Below are 23,448 nucleotides of genomic sequence, written 5' to 3' on the forward strand. Positions count from 1 at the left end.
TAAAGAAAACGCATTCTAACGCTAATCCCATGCGCACATGAAAAACTCACCCTAATCAGGGAGTTTCTAATCGGTTTTCCATTATCTTTGGTCATTCCGCGGGCAACGAAGACGAACGAAGGGAGAATTTGAACGCGGTCGGGATTTTTCCTTTCAAAGCGCGATTTTTCCACCAAAGCTGTAAAGAGCGTGAATTCGGTTGGATGTGTCGTTTTACGTTTGATATTTTTGGTGAAAAGGCGACTGGATGCCAAAACTTTATTTTATTTCGCGGGGTAAGAATTGTTTTAAGTAAAAGTGTTATTTTTCTAACAATAACTGAAAGTAGATTACCAGTAAAGTGCGGTCTAAAAAAACCTTAATAACATGTAAATTTTCAGGACTTGTAAATCCCAAGTTAGTCTATAATCAATTTCAATTTCTACTATTCAAATTATTACAAAATTGTATTGCGCCAAATCGTCCAAAAGTACAATAATAAGTAAACAAACAAGAAAGTACATGCAACTTCTGCTAAGATGGCCCACCATCAGCTTTTTTGTAGAAAGAGTCGAGTTTGACAGTTATCACGTGATTGCTACAGTTACAGATAATTCAAATATCACGTGTAAGGTCTGCCAAAATCCAATCTCTTTTATTGTATAGAAGAAAACTGAACGGTTGTGAAATTGTAAAATCGTCTTGTAAATTTGGAAAATACAAGTAATGTTGCCAGTTAAACGGTATATCTACCGTTTTTGTGGTTCTTCTACTGTTCTCTTGTTTTTTTTATACAGAGTGTTTTTTAATATGTGTCCGATATTTTGAAGGCATAAAGTCCATATAGTCCATAAATCCATATGGGTCCGCAAGGCCTTACTCATCGAGCTACAGGATGTTAAAAACTAAGTTTATTTTTTGTTTTTTAAGTAATTTTTATGGAGTGTTTTTTTAGGTTATTGGGTGGGAAATTTAATGAGAATTCCAAAAATGTGCTTAAAACAGTTATTTTCTCACTCCAAGTGACTTTTACCAGCGATTTTGTCCTTGGCTGTTCTTTCCAACTGTATTTCTAACAGTTCAAACTTTGACACCGCTTTTCTCCCTGACTGTACCAAATTTTGTTGTGTTTTTTCAGGATCTCAAATAGGAAATTTAATGAGGATTCCAAAAATGTGCTTAAAACAGCCATTTTCTTACTCCAAGTGTGTTTTACAGGCGATTTTGTTCTTGACTGTCCTTTCAAACTCTGTTTCTGTCAGTCCCAACTTTGACACCGCTTTTCTCTTTGGCTGTTCCGAATTTTGTAGTGTTTTTTCAGGTTATTGGATAGAAAATTTAATGAGAATTCCAAAAATGTGCTCAAAACTGCCATTTTCTTAGTCCAAGTGGGTTTTACCAGTGATTTGACTGACCTTTCCAACTGTGTTTCTGGCAGTTCAAACTTTGGCACCGGTTTTCTCCCTGACTGTACCAAATTTTGTTGTGTTTTTTCAGGATCTCAAATAGGAAATTTAATGAGGATTCCAAAAATGTGCTCAAAACTGCCATTTTCTAACTCCAAGTAGGTTTTACAGGCGATTTTGTTCCTGACTGTCCTTTAAACTCTGTTTCTGTCAGTTCCAACTTTGACACCGCTTTTCTCTTTGGCTGTATCGAATTTTGTAGCGTTTTTTCAGGTTATTGGATAGGAAATTTAATGAGAATTCGAAAAATGTGCTCAAAACTGCCATTTTCTTAATCCAAGTGGGTTTTACCAGTGTTTTGACTGACCTTTCCAACTGTGTTTCTGGCAGTTCAAACTTTGACACCGCTTTTCTCCCTGACTGTACCAAATTTTGTTGTGTTTTTTCGAATCTCAAATAGGGTATTTAATTAGGATTCCAAAAATTGTGCTTAAAACAGCCATTTTCTTACTCCAAGTGTGTTTTACAGGCGATTTTGTTCTTGACTGTCTTTTCAAACTCAGTTTTTGTCAGTCTTAACTTTGACACCTCTTTTCTCTTTGGCTGTACCGAATTTTGTAGTGTTTTTTCAGGTTATTGGATAGAAAATTTAATGAGGATTCCAAAAACATGCTCAAAACTGCCATTTTCTAACTCCAAGTAGGTTTTACAGGCGATTTTGTTCCTGACTGTCCGTTTAAACTCTGTTTCTGTCAGTTCTAACTTTGACACCGCTTTTCTCTTTGGCTGTACCGAACTGTGAAGCGGTTTTGCAGGTTATTAGATAGGAAATTTTATAAGAATTTCAAAAATATGCTCAAAACTGTCCTTTTCTCACTCCAAGTGGGTTTTACCAGCGATTTTGGCTTTGACTGTTCTTTCAAATGTGTTCAAATTTTGACACACCTTTTCTCCCTGACTCTACTAAATTATGTAGTGTTTTTTTAGGTTATTGGGTGGAAATTTTAAGGAGAATTCCAAAAATGTGCTTAAAACAGTTCTTTTCTCACTCCAAGTGACTTTTACCAGCAATTTTGTCTTAGACTGTTCTTTGTAACTGTTTCTGGCTTTCAAACTTTGACACCGCTTTTCTCCCTGACTGTGCCAAATTTTGTTGTGTTTTTCAGGATATCAATTAGGAAATTTAATGAGGATTCCAAAAATGTGCTTAAGTATGGTTTATATAGCAAACTTAGCATTATTTTGCCGATTATTCTAACGCCATTGAATATGATATTGACTTGGCAACATTAAATATGATATGAATATTGACTTGGCAACACTGAATACAAGAGTTCCAACTCTGTTAAAACAGTGATTATAATCTTCTGTTTTGGATGATTAAAACGGTCACGTGATCTCACGATCAACATTTAAATACAATTTTAAACTTGAAAATGTTGCGGAACGTCAAATTTAAAGTGTCAAAGTTGATTTCAGTAAAACATTCAGGTAACGCTGAAAAAATTAAATTTCAAACTGTCAAAGTTCAAATGTCAACAGGATAAAAAAAATGATGTTAAAAAGATTAAAAAATGATGAAAAGATAGGCAAAACAGTTGATATTAAAAAATACTTAAAATTGTAGTCACCTCGGTAGTCATTTACACACTGATGACTCTAGCTGTTAACAAATGATATTTGAAAATTGACAAATGAATGCACTCACCATAAACACCCAACCCGGTGCAATTTTCACGATCTCATCCCTACTGTCAACTATTGATTTTTGACTTCTGTCAATCGGTCGGTCACATTGGGTCACATGGTGTAAACTAGCAAATAAAGTCACCCTTGTAACCTTTTACAACGAACAGTTTCTTGACTATAAATTACAAGAAACATCCCCAAAAATATCAAAACTCATGTGGAAAACGTAATCGTGAAAGCGCGGTCGGAAAGCTTCTTCTGTCAACGTCAGAAGCCTGTCGTTTGTCATCTGTTGTCGAGTTCGGCGATGTTGTCAATACAATGCAGTTTTTTTTATGAACGTACGTGTGTAGAACGTACCAATGTATTTAGAATACAAATTAATAATATGGTTTATTACAGTTTACAAATAAAAGACGTCTGGAGCGTTCGGGATGTATCTAGAACTAGTGTAGGGCCATATTGTTTCAATGACACTTGATGAAGCAGGATCGAACTAATTTTGCATTCGCCAATAATTTGATTTTAGACAGAATATGAGTGAAACTTTTATCGGTTTTGGTAACACCCTGTAAACTGTAAGCCAAAGCAACTTTTACAGACAAACTGTAGTTTAATGAAGGAAGTTCCTGTTAAAGTTAAAGCGTAATTGATGAATTTCATTCACGTAACAATATGAAAAATCCATTTAAGCGACATATGTAACGCTAATAGCTTATTTGGTTTACATGTAACTTTTTTGTGGGTTTATAGCAAAACTGTCGACGATTCTTATCAATTAATGATGGACTCTAATCCCCTCGTTACTTCCTCAAATCAGGAATAATCGAGGGAACGTTTAAGGTACTTATTACAATTTACTTAATGCGTTGTTTTGGTCATTTATTTACCAGCATAACGGATGCTTATCTGACGTTTAAACTTTTTTTTTTCATGTATGTTGAATTTTACCCGATCAAAAAATTCGTTATTTTAAATTGTAGATTTCAATCCTAAAAAGGCTTATTTTATAGCCAACTAAATTACACACTTATTCTACTTTCCGTGTGTACTTGCATTAATTAACTGTTAGTTCAGCCTAGAAAAAGGGCAGTGAAATTTAGTCACGAACGAATAAACGGGGATAAAAGCCTTTTCCAATTTTTTTTCTCGGACCTGCATGGTAATTTAATTAAGTAAAGACAAATTTTATTTTGCCACGCAAATTGTCACCCACATTTGCCGTATATTGCCAAGGCAAGTTTCTTTTTGTCGCATATAGGCAAATTCAAAAGGCAAACTAGATATTAAAATTGTTTTGGTTTGAAGAATCCACCGTTTAATGTATCAATCCATGCACATTAACGTTCATTTCATTGCAATTGATTGACGTTGTGACATTGACAGATAATATGGAAAGTATTAGTCAATGAATTTTCTAATTATGTACTTGGATGCGCATTATAATAGTTTTTTTTTGATTTTTTTTGTTACATTGATTTCTCCATTCATTTCGAGGTTAAGGTCGAAAGAAATTAACAACGGTCTGAACGAAACTCAAACATACCGTGTGTGTGTATAACGAGAATTGCGTGCAAAGAGCACTTTGTTCCAAAAATGGTCTCAAAACAGTTATTTTCTCACTCCGTGTGTTTTACAGGCAATTTTGTTCTTGACTGTCCTTTCAAACTCTGTTTCGGTCAGTCCCAACTTTGACACCGCTTTTCTCTTTGGCTGTACCGAATTTAGTAGTGTTTTTTCAGGTTATTGGATAGAAAATGTAATGAGGATTCCAAAAATGTGCTCAAAACTGCCATTTTCTCAGTGCAAGTGGGTTTTACCAGTGATTTGACTGCTCTTTCCAACTGTGTTTCTGGTAGTTCAAACTTTGACACCGCTTTTCTCCCTGACTGTACCAAATTTTGTTGTGTTTTTTCAGGATCTCAAATAGAAAATTTAATGAGGATTCCAAAAATGTGCTTAAAACAGCCATTTTCGTACTCCAAGTGTGTTTTACAGGCAATTTTGTTCTTGACTGTCCTTTCAAACTCAGTTTTTGTCAGTCCTAACTTTGACACCGCTTTTCTCTTTGGCTGTACCGAATTTTGTAGTGTTTTTTCAGGTTATTGAATAGAAAATGTAATGAGGATTCCAAAAATGTGCTCAAAACTGCCATTTTCTAACTCCAAGTGGGTTTTACAGGCGATTTTGTTGCTGACTGTTCTTTTAAACTCTTGTTTCTGTCAGTTCCAACTTTGACACCGCTTTTCTCTTTCAGATTTACCGTATCCAAGGCAAGTTTCTTTTTGTCGCATATATGCAAATTCAAAATGCAAACTAGATATTAAAATTGTTTTGGTTTGAAGAATCCACCGTTTATTGTATCAATCCATGCACATTAACGTCCATTTCATTGCGACTGATTGACGCTGTGACATTGACAGATCTATGGAACGTATTACTCAATGAATTTTCTAATTATGTACTTGGATGCGCATTATAATATTTTTTTTTGATTTGGACTCATTATTTAATAATCCTTTTACATTGATTTCTCTATTCATTTCGAGGTTAAGGTCAAAAGAAATTAACAACGATCTGAACGAAACTCAAACATACCGTGTGTGTGTATAACGAGAATTGCGTGCAAGGAGCACTTTGGGGCCGCAGGTCCTCGCCCTCCACAGGGTGAAATTATTCCTATAATGCCCCGTCTAGTCGATAAAACTCGTTAATGGCCCAATTTTGATTTTTCCACGTCGAAAACGTGTGGGCCGCATAACGGATAGACTGCAGTTTGATTTGCACGAAACTGGGTGGAATTATGAATGGGGAAATGGCAAAGTTTAACTGATTTTTCTGCGTCTAGAAATGGCACGATTCACTTAATTAACACTCGAATGAATTATGGTTTTGACCTTTTCCTGTTATCAAACAAATGGCTTAACCTTTTAATTGACAGGTTCTGTATTAGTCAAAACCGGTGACGTTTAGTAAATTAACTCGATTTGCTTTAAAGTTTTGTGATTTTAATTTCAAAAATTTAGGGTCAAAAGTGTAAGCTTCGAAAACAGGTAAAATGAGAACTTAAAATTGCTTGATTTTGTTTAAAGACACTTTTTACAGGTTTTAGTTAAACTAACGTTTGACTAGGGTAGTTTTAGAATTTTAGATTGAAATTAAACTGAACTTATACAAAATTGAGCCTTCACACAGTTCGAACAGTTAACTGCAAGTTAAGTTTTAATTGCGTAAACTGACCCTTAACCAAACAGAATACTAATTCCCTCAGTAGAGTAGATGTCCATAAGGTTGATTTTACTTTTTCACGATTGTCTACTACATTAGTAAATTCCGTTAAGACAGTGTTTTGTTTCAAAGTAAATTCGTCCTTTTTGACATAATTTTTGTAAACTTTAACTGACAATTTTAAGTCAACCACAAGTTTAAGTGATCTGTGTAAAACTGACTTTTAATACTTCTAATGCGGAAATGGTACTACAAAACCGTTAAAGCCACGTTTACAGGTTTTAGTTAAACTGAATTTACCAGAACAATTTCAGATTTTTACATTGAAATTAAAGTCAATCTATACACCATTGAGAATTAAAACACAATTGAAAGAGTTAACTAACTACAAGTTAAGGTTAGATTGTGTAAACTGACACTTAAACAGACAGAATACTCATTCCCTAAATTATAGATGTCGATAAGGTTCATTTTACTTTCTTACAATAATTGTTTACTACAATAGTAAATCCCGTTAAAACAGTGTTTTGTTTCAAAGTAAATTCGTCCTTCTTGATAAGATATTTGTACAATTATTTGTCAATTTTGAAGCTGTTTTAGTAAACCCCTGAACGGTATAAAAGTTGAAATATTTACAGTTGACAGTTATATGTAGCTTCTTGATGCAAAAGTTAAGTAGAAAATGCCTAAAAAGTAGTCAAACAAGTTTTATACTGAGTCAGGTGACTAAAAATTAGCTCATTTAAATTTGATATCTTTTAGCTTTTTTGATTGGATTAAGCGTTTTGAGACAAATAATACCAAAAGTATACAAATAATCAGTTATAAATGTAGTAAACCTATTTGACGTTTGAAAAGCCTCATGGGATCACGTTGTGAAAAGAAAAAGTGGCTTTTAACTAAAAAAACTTAAGAAAAAACAATTTGTTTCATTTTGGTATATCAGTGAAACTATTCGAGATTTTGAACTTATCTTGAATTGTTGATTTTAAAGTAGAAAAATCTGAAAAAAAGTTTTAAAAAAGCACAAAACTCTTTCAGAGATGCATACTTCAAGTTCTAGACATTTTTTGAAGCATTAAGCTGCTTTAGAAGCATACGGGTATACGAAAGGTTTAAGATTATTTTGGAAACTCTCAAAATGTTTTTTAACTACTTGAGGAGCAATTGAAAGATGTTTGAACAGTTTAAAAAGAGCATATTGAAGGTGCAGTCAATGATTTAGAGGCATTTGGAAACTCTTAGACGGTTCTAGATTTTTTAGAAAATTGTATTAGTATTTTGAAATCTTTTTAGACTACTTTAGGAGCAATTTTCGGCAAAGTTCTGGACTGCTTTCAAAGCATTTGAAGACTTATGGACGGTTCTAGAAACCGTTATGGAAGCTTTTAAACTGCTTTAGAAGTATACGGAAGCTTTTAGTCTGCCTTGAAATTTTTTGAGAGCTTCTAGACTGTTTTAAAAGGTTTTCGACTGCTTGGGAAGCATTGTGGAGTTTCTGTAGTGTTTTGAATTTTTTTTCTACTACTTTGGGAGCATTTTGAAAGTTCTGGACTGCTTTCAAAGCATTTGAAAACTTATGGACGGTTCTAGAAACTTATGGAAGCTTTTAAACTGCTTTGAAATTTTTTGAGAGCTTCTAGACTGTTTTAAAAGGTTTTCGACTGTTTGAGAAGCATTTTGGAGTTTCTGTAGTGTTTTAAAACCTTTTTAGACTATCTCAGGAGCATATGGAACGTGTTTGAACAGTTTAAAGAGCATTGAAGGTTTTAGACTGCTTTTAAAGCATTTGAAACCTTGCAGACGGTTCTAGAAACTTTTGAGAGCTTCTAGATAAGTTGAAAAACATTTGGAAGCTTTTAGACTGTTCTAAAAGCTTTTGGAAGCTTCTAGACTGTTTTATAAGCTTTTGCAAGAGATTTTGGTAAGCTTGTTTTGTCAAAAACTTGTTAAACCATACAAAAAATAGCAGCAATAAGCACAAAATACAAAAATAAACACAAAAAGAAGAAAAAGGCATGAAAAAATCTGTCAAATGGCGTTTTTTTTGCATAAATCGTTCATTTTAGAGGTCAAGGTTGGTTGCTGGTATTTACAAAAAGCAAAATTTTTAGAAACATGGTTTCGGTCGAATTTTGAACATCTTTTGTAGATTTCTAAGAAGTTTTCTTCTAGTAACCACTTACACAGTTTTTGTCCGGTAAAATTTAGAAAATCATTAAATCTTGTGTTACAAATTGAGGCAAAGTGGGTTAACGGATGATATTGAACCATCTCAGGAATTCACCCACTTTTGTTGCTAACCCTAACCTTTCCTAACTATTCAAGATCAATATGTCGTGCATTTTGCATGGTCGACGTCACATTTTTCTGTAGCATCGCTTATAAATTAATTCGACCTTATATCGACTAGTTCTGTTTTTATTTTAATTACTGCTTTATTAAAACATATAATGTCAAGGTTATCCTTGTTTTTGGGTTAATATTTATGTTTTTTTTTTCAGAACAGTAAATGGCTGGGATTTCATCACTAGTCGGCGCCAATGTACAACCCCCCAGTCCCCCCTTGATTCCACAGAGGCGTCCTCCACCATTTCAACCTCCAGCCTCACTTTGTATGTCAACGACGTCCTCTAAACGCTTTAAAAACAAATAGTAACCGTGAAAACTGAACTAACAATTTTTAGGCTTTTTTCTAGTTTAGGATTAACGTGTATAGATTCTTAGTTATTTATTTTTGGTACACCAAGACTTTCTACCTCTCGCGTATTGGGCAGGTTTTTCTTCAATTTTGAACCAGTTTTATACGAATTTTTACTTAATTTTAGCGCGTAAGCTCCCTAAGTGCCCTTACTGATTACCTGATAGTTTTATTAGTCGATACAGAGAATTCGCGTCTCTTATAAAGTGCCTTTATATATTTAGAGTGAGCGAACGGTTAGCGCCGTTCATACTGTATATTATTTGGACGAAAAGCAATTATTACCCTTAATTCCTTGCCATACTTCCTTATCCTGTTGTTAAGTTACGTACTAAAATGGGCGAACGACGTTCCTTCAGACTATCACGACGATCTCAACTTGGCGGTAAGTTTACACATTTTTACATAATTTTTGTACTTATTCACTTTAACATATTAGTAAAAGTTACCCTTTGACGTAACCGCATTAAAACTATAATAAAGCAACTATAAAGTAAACCATGGCAAATGACGGTTACGTCACAGGGACATACGATAGATAGGAGGTTTTCTGTGACTGCGCTGTCATGTCATTGATGTTGAATAAACCAAATGTCATATTTTGCATCTTTGCTACATTTTTTTTAATCATCCTGAATAAGTAATGCTAATTTTCTATTGAATGTTTTTTATACATATGTATCTCTCAAAGTAAATAAAATAATAATGAACCACTACTCTATCGACACGACACCTAGTTATCAAGTATTTTTAATAAATGCGAAAAAATCATATAAAAATATTTTGACATAACAAATAGACAGGTAAATGTTTTGAATGTAAGAAATAAAGAAGCAGCAGTCACATTCAAAACGTTTACCTGTCTATTACTTACAATACATAACGTCATTCTATTTTATATATATAGCTTTATGAATGGAATTTTGACAGTTATTGAATGTCAGTTATGGACGCAGCTTGATCTGTCTCGAACGACGCAACTGTCAAAAATCTTGTTTACAGATCTATAAAGCTACAACACTAACTTAAAAGACAAAACATATTTGAAAACACTATGAATGAGTATTATAACTAAGATGAACGGCACTTTATATAGGTTTCTGAATGGAATTTTGACAGTTGTGACATGTAGCTGTCAATTTTAGAGGCAGATTGATCTGTGACACACAGTGCAACTGTCAAAAAACCTGTTCATAGTGCTAAAAAACTACAAAACTTACACGAAAACACTGTAAAAAAGCCTAAAATGTCACTTTTAATGGCGGCGTTAGCGGTTTTCTTTTTATACACAAACGTATGTAGATGCAGTAAGAAATATGTTTTTTTTTATTATTTCGTGTAGTTGATTGCAAGTTGGGACTGAAAAATCAAAAAAAGGTTCATTCCTGATCCAGATATGTATAGATAGAGCTTTTTATACACAATCAAGTCTAGCCTGATAGAACATTTGTCCTGGAAAGTACAACACACAGCGAACTAGTTTAAACACTGTTCAATACAAGAAAATCTGTAAATCCTTGAAACTAGGTAAGCAAAACTGGTAAATGGTTCTTATGTCATTACCAAGAACATTTATTCAAAATTATTTTTGTTGCTCTCACAATGAAGGGTGCTTTAAAATAAAACTCACATACCTGCGCATGTAACAAGTACCTAATAAGTTTACTATACTAGAAAGCACTTGTACCTACCATTGAGTATAGTGTTGGAGTAAAATCATCCCACTTCAAAGTGTTCAACCACTGTTGGGTTAGATCCGGTTCTTTGTAAAGTAAAAAAACTGACACGGTTGGGCTTTTTCCTGAATTGCTGTTACAATGTGGCTTGAAAAACTTATGAACGGCAGCAAACAAAAATAACTTACGCAAATAACCTCAAGTCTGGATTTTAAACCGTAAAAATTCATCTAATCGTCAAAAAACTCAATTTCCACAATACAAACTGTCACCACTATTCCCGCCATATTGGAATTTTTGACAAGCACCTTCTAGGCTTTCTAGTATAGTAGGCGGTGCACTTTATGAATGGAATTTCGACAGTTGTGACGTGTAGCTGTCAGTAATGGATGGAGCTTGATCTGTCACGAACGTGGCAAGTATCAAAAACCCTGTTCATAGAGCTATAAAGACTTACTTTGCATTTTTTGTCGGTTACAGCTAATTTGAAGTCAAGAGAGTTTGACCTAATTTAAAAAAAAAAACCTTCAAACTGTCAAACAATTTTTTTTCTGTTGAAAATGGTAATAATTGAAAAGTCAAGCAAAAATCAAATCAATAAAATTAATGACGTTCTTAATTAATCTGATCTAATCGAGAGTAAAGCAGGAAATGACCGCTTATGCTATCTATCTTTTGCTGACAGATTGTAATGTGTCAAAAGCAACACAATTGAAGAAAATCCGCCATTTTTTCGAGATGAGAGCAGCCAAACCGAAAGCTGCATGATTAGTCGATCCAGTTCGTTCAGTTTTTATTTTAACGTGACCTACTGGCATTGCACTTTGTTTGCATATTGTAGAAAATCAACACAAATTGTGACGTAGCCGCCATTTGTATTGGTCTGAAGTTTACCCTGCAGATTAGTTCTACTTAAACGTTTTTTATTGGTCCAACTCTGACAAGTTCCTGGTTGCAAATTCTAAAGTTTGAAGCAATGTTTTTACTTTCGTGTTATTTCTTGCAATATTATTCTTAAAAATAACTTCTAGTGGTTTTGATGGCAAATATGGAAATCCATAAAACCTTCAAAATGTCCATTTGGATTATTTATGCTTTATTATCATTTAAAAGTAGCAAAAACAAATTATTGGTTCTAAATTTAAATTTCTAAAATTATGGCATATGCAATAGGCAAGTGAATTGAAAACTGCTGTAAATAAAAGAATTTTTGGAAGGAATGACCAGTTTTATAACATTATTGTCATTCAACATTGTCATACATTAAAAAAAATTAATTTTTAGATATTTTACCACGTGCATGACTATTTAATTTCCTAATACAGCTAACGAACTACAGTAATAAAGGCTGGCAGCAATCAAAGCGCTGACAAGTACACAACCACGTCTTAGCTTTAGCTAATAGCATATCAATAATCTGAAATGTATCAGTTATTGGAACACAAGTCCAAGTTCGCGATGAATTATTGATGGCGTCCATGAGAACACTGTCATTTGGATCGAAAAATGGCCGGAAACCTTGCCAGGTTTGCAAAACCGCTCTAAATTATTTATAAGAAAATTGTCTAATAATTTGGGGCCATGGGACAAGGGGGGAGGGCAGTTGCCTAAAAAGTTGGTACACGTGTCTTTCTGGTCTCTTATTTATTATTACAATTGATTAGTAAATTGAAGAGTAGTGTAATGTTTATTTAATTTGCTAAAAAAATGTCCTACTTTTAGTCTACTTAATTAATTATAGATCCAAAGTGATTCAAGTAATGTGTCCTAAGAAAAGTTCTTGGGAACTATTTGTAAACATATAACTTTTTCAGTTGCCTGATCTAAGTGAATTGACTGCAAGTTTGTAATTTTCACACCTTGAATATTTCTGGTTTTTTAGATTAAAAATTTAAGCAAACCTTTGTTAATATTTACGTTATAAATTGTTATACTACTTTGAGTTTAGTGTATCTATATAGCGAACTAGTAGAACTTCATACTTCTTCATAAGTTTCCAAAATTTCAAATAAAAGCTCTACAATTTTAAGAATTTTCTTGACATAACATTAAAATACTAAAACTTCAATTGAGGTTACTATAAACGAGAACTCAAATCAATAATTTAAAACCTTGAAAACAAAACAGGAAAGTTCAAAGTGGTAAAACTAAAAAAAAATCTGCATACAAAGAGGCATAAAGCATAAGTGTAAAAAAGAATTATTGCAAGCATTTTTACAAAAAGAAGCTCCGGAGTTTTTTTTTAATGTGACAACACTGAATTCTTCAAAAAAATTGTATGTTCAGTTATTACTCGCTTTCCTCCATTTTTATTAGTATTTTATTATTATTAGTTTGGTATAATTAGTTTTATATGCGAAGAAGTTTCACCATTCACCAATCACTGTTTTATATACCATACCACAGCAAAACCTACCTTATTTCCTCTTTAACTGCGTTATTTTAATAATTATTACTAATTTGTTTTACTGTGGTAGTCCTAAATGTACTGATTATGCACTCGAATACGAATATTTTCCTAGAATCGATGACCTAAGCGTCGATAACAGATTACCTACCGCCTAGGAGATTTAAAATTTAAAGTGATTGGGATTTGGTGGGAGTTGGACGTTGCGCAATTAGTCACGTGACATTCACATTCAATACTACGGAGATGGTCATGTGAAAAACTGCCCCGCTCTAGTTCAATTTGGGTTATGTTCTAAATCGTTGGCTAACGTTATTGATTTGATATCACAACTACACCGCCTTATCTCTCGTCTATTAAAACAGTGGTTTTCTAGACTTGTTGTGTGTTATTATTATTATTAAACTACGAAAATTAACTTTGTTTACCAGTGAAACCGAAGAGACAACCCTGTCATCTGTCATCAACATCCGACTTTCTGTCATGAAGCTGTCACTGGTCAGTGTTGTTTTCCAATTTTCCAGTGACAGAATGTGTGAAAGTGAAAAGTGTAATTAAAAATTTTTCCTGATTATTTATTATCCAATTGAAATTAACGTTTACCCCTACCGATTTCGCAAAAATTGCTAGTTGTCACATACTACAACAATTAGTCAACCACAACCTACCTACATAAGCTGAATTAACCTTCAGTTTCCTACCTCCTGTGATTTGTTAACAATTTGTAAATTTTATAGACAAAAACTTCATTAAACCAATAATTACAGTTTTCAAGGTGCTTATTTACAATCGGAGGATAGTAAATAACGGTATTGGTTTACCAGTGAAGGTATCCTTTAAAAATTAAGTCCTCAAAAATAAACAAGTACACAAATGATAAGAAGAAAAAGCAGGATATGGATTTTGAGTTGGAAATATTCGAAGTGTACGACGAAAACGAGCCTCACACGTCCAGGAAACACTCGAAACACACCCGTAAGAAATGCAAACAGAAAGGCAAGTCGCCCAAGAAATTTACAAATATTGAGGCGAGTGAAAATGATATTACCAGATCCAAGACCAGTGTGCAGAGTGGTGATAGGAGACATTTGAGTTTGGGTCAGTCTATTCTGAATGTGTTTAGTAAACTAGTGATATGGCGGGGAAAGAAATCTAAATCCGCTGAGAAACTGGATTCTCCCCATACCTCAAAAGATTTTCGCAGGGGTTACATACCTTGTGGTAAGTTAATTTGGTTAAAATTTAAGAGTTGACAGGATGTATGTTGTCCTATCACTGATGTCACCAATGAAAATCCTATCTAGCCATTTTTAAAAAATAGGTGTAGACTAGTATTTGTTTTGCCTATTTACAATCTTGTAAGGATTACTTATCTATTGCATTGTCTGCACTATTTTATATTAGACTTAAACATGGTAAATAAGCAGCATAAAGACCTTTTATTTTTTGAATTTCATAGTTTTACTAAATGTTTGTTTTTGTTTCAGATAATCAAAGAAGAATCCATGCCAATGATAGATTATTTAATTCTCAGTTTAAGTATGCAGTAAGTATAACAACTTCTTTTACATAGACCAGTGCAACTTCCTAGCTTATTTTGGTTTTACAATGGTTTTTTAATGGAAAAGTTCTCATTTTTATCCAGGGTTATAATTAAAATAATTGTAAAGATAGTTTAAAACATCTAGATGTCTTCAACTTCAACCAGTATTCCATTTAAAATTGGTAAACATATAACACTTTTTTCTGTGACATAAATGTACTGTCAGTTCATTAGAGTTGAGTCACATGGTGGTTTGATAAAATTTCTATTATTTTTGAATTTTGTACCAATAAAGTAGTTAATTCAAAACTTTCAAAGGGTTGTCAAACAATATGCTACAATGCTACAAATATTTTTTTGACTTTCAGAAAATATAATGTTTTTTGGAATTACTACATTTTCTTTGGGACATATGATGTTCCTTACAGATTTTCAGTTCAATTTATTTAATAGTGTACATTTCAGGAAGAATATCCTGTTCTCCATATTGTTTAACTATGTCCTTTACTGAGTGCATCAATACTAATTGGACTGCCATATAACCACCATAAAGCTAAATATTACTCCTAATTAATTACTTTGTGGTTCAACTTACATGTATTTGTGGTTATCAGACAGTTATGCAACTTTTAAGTTTGATAGAATTTAGAAAATAAATACTTTGGCAGATTTCTAAGTTTGAGTTCAGTGTGTAGTAAGAGAAATTAGTGCAAAAGTAACACAAAACTACAACTTAGCAGCTGGTTTGCCTATAATTGAAGTATCAATGATTGTTTAAGTCTTAATGATAAGGTATGCTCTTTAAGTCAACACCACATATTTGAGTTATAAGCTGATACTAGATAAATTTAGACTTTTCAGGAAAAAGTGTTTTTCCCGTATTATGAATTGAATAAAACTAAGATACCATATCAGTTAAGCCTTTCTAGTTAATATGATAAAGATTAGTGGTAAGTACAGTAAAAAAAAATTAATCCAATATTGTAAGTTACAGCAAACAGAAAATATCATTGACTAACAAAGTGACAGATTTGTCAATTACAACAGGTGACAAAATAGACTTCAGTTACACAATGGCTAAAGGTGGATTTATGCACTACCTTAAATTAAGCTAAACTAATTTAGTACTAAAAAACATCAACATGTCTAATGGCATGTGGACATTTATGGAACCAAATTTTCTATTAAGTTTAGTTAAGTTAAATTAAGAAGTTGGTCATCTTTTAACTTTCTTCCTTAATATTAATTTTGATGCTTATCGCACATGGCCAGAAATAATTTAAAAAAGACAAATATCTTTGCATCACAGCAGTATCATCTAAATATTGTAATATTTAAATATGAACTAGAAAACAATTAGGGCTGTATTACAGTTTTTTTACTGATATTAAAATATACCTAAATATTTCTTAATTTAAATTTTTGTGCAAGCATTTTATTTTAACAATTTAATTTTGAAAAACACAATTTGACAACGGCGATAAACCAAATAACTTTTCTTAGCTGTTAATTTCCTGGGTGCATAAATTGAATTAACTACAAACCTTACTTTAATTTAGTATAATTCTAACTTACATTAATTTAACCTTGTGCATAAATCCAACTTAAAATCAAACTTGCTATAAAAGATATCATTATTGTAATAGATATTTTATTGGAAACAACTAGTACTTATAATTCATTATTAATACTATCAAATATCCATTTTGTTTACCCATTTTACAACTTATATAAATCAATTATTATGATAAATTATGTACAAAACACTTTTGTTTTATGTAACTCACCGTTTTTGATTTTTTTTTCAGAGCAATTTTATTAAAACATCAAAATATTCAATACTGACGTTTCTACCGCTGAACCTGTTTGAGCAGTTTCAAAGACTTGCCAACTTTTACTTTTTGTGCCTTTTGGTGTTGCAACTGATCCCGGCCATCAGCAGTTTAACCCCGGTCACCACCGCACTTCCCCTAATTGGTGTCCTAGGGCTCACTGCCATCAAAGATGCCTATGATGATATTGTAAGTATAGTCTACTGAAATAATTATGTACTGTATTGAGGTTAGTTTAGTCCAAATTTAGGTAGGTTTGTTTTTTGTTTGTCTTGACTATGGCCAGCATTTTGACTTATAGTTTAATTTTTAAGGTTTCACATATTCAGTAACATTAGATGTCAGTTGAAGATAATGCTCCAAACTTACACCCCATTGAACTTTCTTTTCTGGGTCAAGAGGCTGCAACCTTTTAATGAATTGACTGATTTTTCTTTAAGATTATATGTCAACTTTTTATGCCCCGTTGTCGACTAGTAACAAAAATGTCACCTAAAGATGAATTAAATATGATGATCTCCCCAAACTATAAAATCGAAATCTGTAAAGGTCTTTGTAGATATTTGTGTTTTCTTGACTAAATTAGTTATTACCATTACCTCTTTATATTGTGTTAAATTGATAGTTTTTTATCTGAGGGTTTAACAATACCAAGTACCTGTTGCCAACCACTGTACATTTTTAGGAAATTACACTATAGCTTTGTTTTTTTTTTCTTCTTTTCTTATTGCCTTATCCGTTGCCGACGTTGGCTATTAACATGGCTATTCTTATCTTGTTTACTGCGCTTCTAAACAGGTCAACAGATGACAATCCAAACCACTGGCGTAGGTTGTAAAACCAAGAATATCGTCTCCTCCCTGGTCCTCTCTTACTATCCACCTTGCCCTGGACAATAACCAACTGTAGAAGGCGGTATTTTTCATGGTTAGTACGTGGCCAAAACACTCCAGCTTCCGCTTTTTTACCGTAAAGACGACTTTCTTCTCTGTCCCTAATCTCTGCATGACTTCCATGTTGCTGATGTGTTCCGTCCAAGATATTTTCAAAATACGCCGATATCTCCATATTTCGAAGGATTCCAGTCTTTTCAAAGTGGCCTCAGTTGTAGTCCAAGCCTCTACACCATAGAACAAAACAGATATTTTCTGTATAGCACCTGACTAGTCTTAATTTTAGTTGTAGAAAAATATTTTTGCTGATAAATAGTTTCTTCATGTTATTAAACGCATACCGAGCCCTTTCTATCCGTGATCGTATTTCTGATGCCTGGTCCCATTTCGCGTTAACTGTGGTTCCGAGATATGTGTACGTTTCCACCTGATCTATGTCCTGACCGTTTATCGTTAGACGCACTGGAGAATGCTGACTTTTGCTAATAATCATATGTTTTGTTTTTGATATATTCAATGAGAGTCTATACCTATACTTGCTATGTATACGTTTTGTATAATGTTTTGTAGCTCTTCATTGTTATTTGCTATAATTACTGCGTCAACGGCATATCTAATGTTGTTGATTGCTTGTCTATTGATTTTGATGCCGTCTGATAATTCCGCCAGTGTTTTTCCAAAGATTTCTTCAAATTATAGGTTGAATAAGAGAGGTGACAGAATGCTCCTTTGTCGCACTCCCTCTCTGTTTGACTCCAATACATATTAGCGATAATACGAATATCTTTTCCGTCAATGCCACCTCGATGAGCTTTTCGTGCTTGACATTGTCAAAAGCCTTTGAGAAATCGATAAAGCACAGGTGTACATCTCTGTTCATACCTCTGCACCTCTAGATGAGAACCTGCAGGCTGAAAATCGCTTGCCTTGTACCTAGTGCGCTACGAAAGCCAAACTGCGTTTCGGAGATGTTTGTTTCACATTTCGCGTATATTCTGTTTTGTATAACTTTTGTGAAGACCTTCGTTATATAATTTATCAAACTTATTAGGCGGTATTGTTCACAGTATTTCGCATCTGCTTTTTTAGGGATAGCGATAAAGGTTGACTGTAGCCAGTCCTCAGGAAACTTTCCTCTATCATAGATGGTGTTAAAAAGGGTGATCAAAATATCAAGACACTGGTTATCTATTTCGCACATTAATTTGTTAGTTTTCACTTTGTATGTTGTCCGGACCCGGCTGTCTCCACCTCAGTTCGTAGAATTGAAGTTTTTTTTCATTAGTAAATAATGATTAATAATGTTTTACGAAGATGTGACTTTAAACATTTAACCACAAAATGTGTGATTTGATGCTTCAATATTTCATATCATTTTATTACACAGGAAAAATTCCATGGATAGAACAGATTCAAAAAGTTCCTGAATAGACTATAGGCAATTATACATTCCATGACAAAAACTGATAAAATTGACTGACGCGTTTTCTTTTAAAATAAACAAAAACATACTTAAATTGTTCTCAAAGTCATATTATACAATTTTAGCAACGCCACTTGTCAGATTCTCAAGTCAACAATAGAAAATCGCGCGTTGTACGCAACGGCAAACTCGTCCAGGAAAAATGGTCCGCGGTCCAAGTAGGAGATATAATCCGTATAGACAATAACACTTTTGTGGCCGCTGATTTACTTCTTCTGACCTCTAGCGAACCAAACGGTTTGTGTTACATTGAAACATCAGAATTGGATGGGTAGGTTTTGTTGTAATTGAACTTTGCGCGATGCTAACTAAAATCGTTTAAAGGGAAACGAATCTGAAATGTCGACAATGCCTTGAAGATACGGCCGTGATGGGCCAGGACGATGCACGTTTAGGTGAATTTGACGGCGAAATTGTCTGTGAACATCCAAACAATTTATTGAACAAATTTGAGGGTATTCTCATTTGGAAAGGAAGGACTTTTCCACTGGACAACGATAAGGTAAGCTTTCCAATTTTGTTGGCTAAACAAAAGGTTATAATGGCTGATTGATTTCCAACCGTTAAACATAAAATATTCTCAACTTGCAGTTGAGGTTTTACGACTGTAAATGACTCTTTTTATAGTGGTTACTTTTAACGAGAGGACATTATTAGACTTTATGGGCAAAAAAATCGTTATTTTTTCATTAGAAACAAGGAAAAGTACCTCAATGTTTAGCTAGTAGAAGGTCAATTTTATAACTATTTTTAAAATCCGTTATAGTTACTGTAAGTTTTTTTTTTTCTTGTAGATAATTTTAAGAGGTTGTGTAGTCCGCAACACTACATGGTGTTACGGTGTTGTAATCTTTGCTGGCAAAGACACAAAACTGATGCAAAATAGTGGCAAAAGCAAATTCAAACGTACGAGCATAGATCGCTTATTAAACTTTTTAATAATAGGGGTAACTACTGGAAAATTATACATACAATTAAATATTTTTAATTTTTTGTTTTATTATTTAGATAGTGTTTTTTCTATTATCGATGTGCCTTTTCTGTATGGTGGCCTGCGGCATCTGGGAGTCGCTCGTAGGCCGCTACTTCCAGACCTTCCTGCCTTGGGATACGTTGGTTCCTAAAGAACCGTTAGGAGGAGCCACAATAATAGGTAATATTTTGCTGTATTAATTCTGTTGGAATAAGTCAGAAAACGTGATTATTTGTCATGATAAGTATCTTTTCTACTTACTAACTTTCTTCTCTGTTATATTGATATTGAATTTCAGCCAATCGGAATCAAACAGTTACTGTTCTCGCGGAGTGAGTTTACCCGTGCGTCACAAAGGCTACGTCATTTATAATCATATGAATCAAATCAAGTTTTCGTCAACAAACCTGTTGTGTTCATATTGTAGAAAAGGGCGTGTCTAAGGCTTCGTCACGTTTAAAATTTTGCGTGTTTTGTCAGTCATAAAGTAGAGATCTTTGGCTGCAAATTTGCATTAAAACAACCTTATACCAAAGCAAATCAAAAATATCTTGACCAAAATAACATTTTTTATTTATGGGAAGTCTCCGTTTGGATCATAGAATTCCGTCTAAATTTGAAATCTAATTTATTTACCAAAATTCGCAGAGATGTATCACCAATATGTAGTATTTCTTTAACTTTAAGCTATTGATTTAGGTTCTGGATGGTTACATGTTTCTCTAAAATAAATACAACAAATTAAAAATTCAATAAGACATTCTGAGTGATGCTGTAGTATCTCATATCTCATTTTCAGGTTGCAATCCACTTATTTTATTTTAAACCCGCTGGAAAACATTTTAGACGCTTATTTTATTTTTCTATGACTTTATTACTAATATGTTTCAAGAAATTTTTATGAAAAATCTATAATGCAACCCAAAAATCTCAGTCTTTGGAAACAATGAAATGTTAATAGATGTTTCTTACAAAAGTAGATATATTTTACTATTATTAACATATTTTCGTTGTACATATCATATAATGTATTTCGAACATCCATTTTAATGCTTTCAGATAAATCAGTGGTCTTGGCCCGTCGATAACATCTCGATTTACGTTTTCTTGGTGAGAAAATCATAAGATTACTGGCTTGTTTTTTCCGAATTGAATAAACAGTTTTGCGGGAAATTTTCAAAGCAGCTACAACTTTCTAGTATCAAAAAAATACCTCAGTAAGAATATGTAAGGTCTTAAAATTTCTTATTTTCTTCCTGAACAGATGATAAAGCTTCTAAAGGTCCTTCATTGGTTTTTTCCAATTCAAAATATTCACAAGGGTTAAGAATTAACTGCTGGGCTTGTCTGTGGAGAATTTTTCCAGACATTTCCTAAAAAAATACTGTAATAGTAAGTAATTCCGAATTTACGAAAAACCAAATGGCTAAATAAAAATCATAATAGACACTCCCACTTTTTTTTGAAAACAGGTTAGTAATTGTGCCAATTTTTGTTAGATCCTGACAGTCGACATAAAAAAATAAAAATATTAATAATAATATTATGAAAGTACTTACAGAATCTTAAAAGCGTAGAAACAATAGCTCTTAAAAGAACTGTGGTGGTGTGGTAAATAGAAAACTTTATAAATGATTAACAACACAAAGAAACGGAAAAGAATTAATAGTAAACAAATGAAATAAATTTCGATGGTTTTCAAACTGACAATGACTGAAATAGAAGCGATAATCAGTAAATGTTTTTTTGGAAGACATTCACTTAGATATTTACCCTTTCTGAAAGTGAACAATAGACAAGGATAAAGTCAATAATGCATGTCTACTTCTAAATCACAGTGGGATGACGCACGGGTAAACTCAGTCCGCGAGAACAGTACTCGTTCTATTCGTAAAGCTAACGCAATTCTAAAAGATAGTTTTTCTTGTCCGACAAAAGATTTTTTTATTTTTTCAGCTCTACTTGTGTTTTTCTCCTACGCCATAGTGCTGAACACGTTCGTACCGATCTCGCTGTATGTGTCCGTCGAAGTGATTCGTTTGATACAGAGTTTTTTGATCAACTTTGATGAGCAGATGTGCCACGGCCATGGCAAAACAAATACGTATGCTAGAGCTCGAACGACTACATTAAATGAGGAACTAGGTAAGTTTTTGGTTTAACTTTCGAAATGGTCCTAGAGATTTCTGACAATTTAACTGAGTTCTGAGTAGCATTTAGAGGTATAGTTGAATTTTTACCTTTTGAGAATGACGTCATCTTTTTACATCTTTGTTTATCGCATATCCAACATATGAAATAAACAATTTTAGCAAAAAAGGCACGTTGTTAATTTTGTCGTCCTGTCAAATTAAAAACGTTGACATTTACTGTCACTTTGATTTAAACGAATATCAAAGGTATAAAAATGCTGCGCTACAATGAGAAGGCCCAAATGCTAATTCTAAATGTGCTGCTATTTTTCGAGTATGAAAAGAAACAGTTTCCAGATGTCAACTGAAACTCTCATGACCACTCATTTTTCAAAGCATTTGTAGGTTAAAATTTGTGATCTAATTCCAGACATGCGTGTTTTTTCACCTGCTTGACGTCATTCTCAAAGGGTAAAATTTTGACTATATTTGGCACATCCAAAATGGTCCTAGAGGCCTCTGAATATTTAAAACAACTCTGCGAATGTTTAGGACTTTTGTAAAAGCTTCTGGCACTGTTTTAAAGGTTGTTAGTAGCAAAATAGCCGTAGAAGTATCTGGTAATTTAAATCAATTCTTGGAACGTTTAGTATTTGACCAACCAATTTTCGAAAACTTTTATCTTTATTTACACCGTTTAGCTTAGACTTTGTGTTAGATTTCGAAATGCTTAAAGCACCTGAAACCCTTTTTAAAATGTGACATTAGCAGCAAACAAAAAGTGCGTTTTGGAAATAATCTATGAAAAGTCTTGGTATAAAGATTTGTTTCTTTTTACTATACCTGAACAGTGAACGGCATTTTAGACACAGAACTGCTTTATGTGTTTATTTACGAAACTGATCAAAATAATCTGACATTAATTGAACTCACGTTGAACTGTTAAACTAACAATAACTGGTAGTTTCGTCTAATGAAATAAGATAAGGGATGTGACAACAGCAACAGTCCAAAAAGTCTCTGAAAAGAGTATACCCAGAATTACAAAACAAAAACTTTAATTTATTGTGAATGAAATAATGGACATTAAAGTATCTATTTAGATTTCAATTATGGGATTCTGCTTTACTAATAATTTGTTGCAAAAAGTATCAAAACACATTGAATTGTTTTGATTTTAGGTCAAATCGAATACATATTTTCCGACAAAACCGGAACCTTAACGCAAAACATTATGACGTTCAACAAATGCACTATAGGCGGTACATGTTACGGTGAGTTAATTGATCCAAGATCGGGCGACGTCATTGAAGTGACTGACGACACCGAGCCTTTGGACTTTTCGTTCAATATGAACTACGAGCCGGAGTTTCGCTTCTACGACAAGCACTTATTGGACGCGGTTAGGAGGAGGGATCATGACACTTTTTTGTTTTTTCGACTGTTGGCTCTCTGTCACACTGTGATGTCTGAGGTAACTAGTTTGTTTTTGAATACTTATTAGAA

General features: G+C 33.3%; 1 protein-coding gene across 7 annotated transcripts in view; it reads left to right on the plus strand.

Annotated features, from left to right (window-relative positions):
• ATP8B (ATPase phospholipid transporting 8B) overlaps positions 1–23,448 on the plus strand; it is an 89,746-nt gene that overhangs the window by 46,881 nt on the left and 19,417 nt on the right. For 2 of the 7 annotated variants that reach the window (XM_081996191.1, XM_081996190.1), the window contains exons 2-10: positions 8,807–9,388; positions 14,574–14,632; positions 16,438–16,650; positions 18,903–19,108; positions 19,162–19,339; positions 19,632–19,784; positions 19,846–19,990; positions 21,767–21,955; positions 23,124–23,416. In XM_081996191.1, the coding sequence (XP_081852317.1) occupies positions 9,340–9,388; positions 14,574–14,632; positions 16,438–16,650; positions 18,903–19,108; positions 19,162–19,339; positions 19,632–19,784; positions 19,846–19,990; positions 21,767–21,955; positions 23,124–23,416 (1,485 nt within the window). In that variant the 5' untranslated portion in view covers positions 8,807–9,339. Of the gene's footprint in view, positions 1–131; positions 276–6,108; positions 6,128–8,806; positions 9,389–13,455; positions 14,308–14,573; positions 14,633–16,437; positions 16,651–18,902; positions 19,109–19,161; positions 19,340–19,631; positions 19,785–19,845; positions 19,991–21,766; positions 21,956–23,123; positions 23,417–23,448 lie in introns of those variants that run through there. The other 5 variants (XM_081996192.1, XM_081996194.1, XM_081996193.1 and 2 more) reach the window with 5 other exon arrangements.

The sequence above is a fragment of the Ips typographus genome, linkage group LG2, assembly GCF_016097725.1.
Source record: "Ips typographus isolate SLU linkage group LG2, UJ_Ityp_2.0, whole genome shotgun sequence".
NCBI classification, from domain to species: domain Eukaryota; kingdom Metazoa; phylum Arthropoda; class Insecta; order Coleoptera; family Curculionidae; genus Ips; species Ips typographus.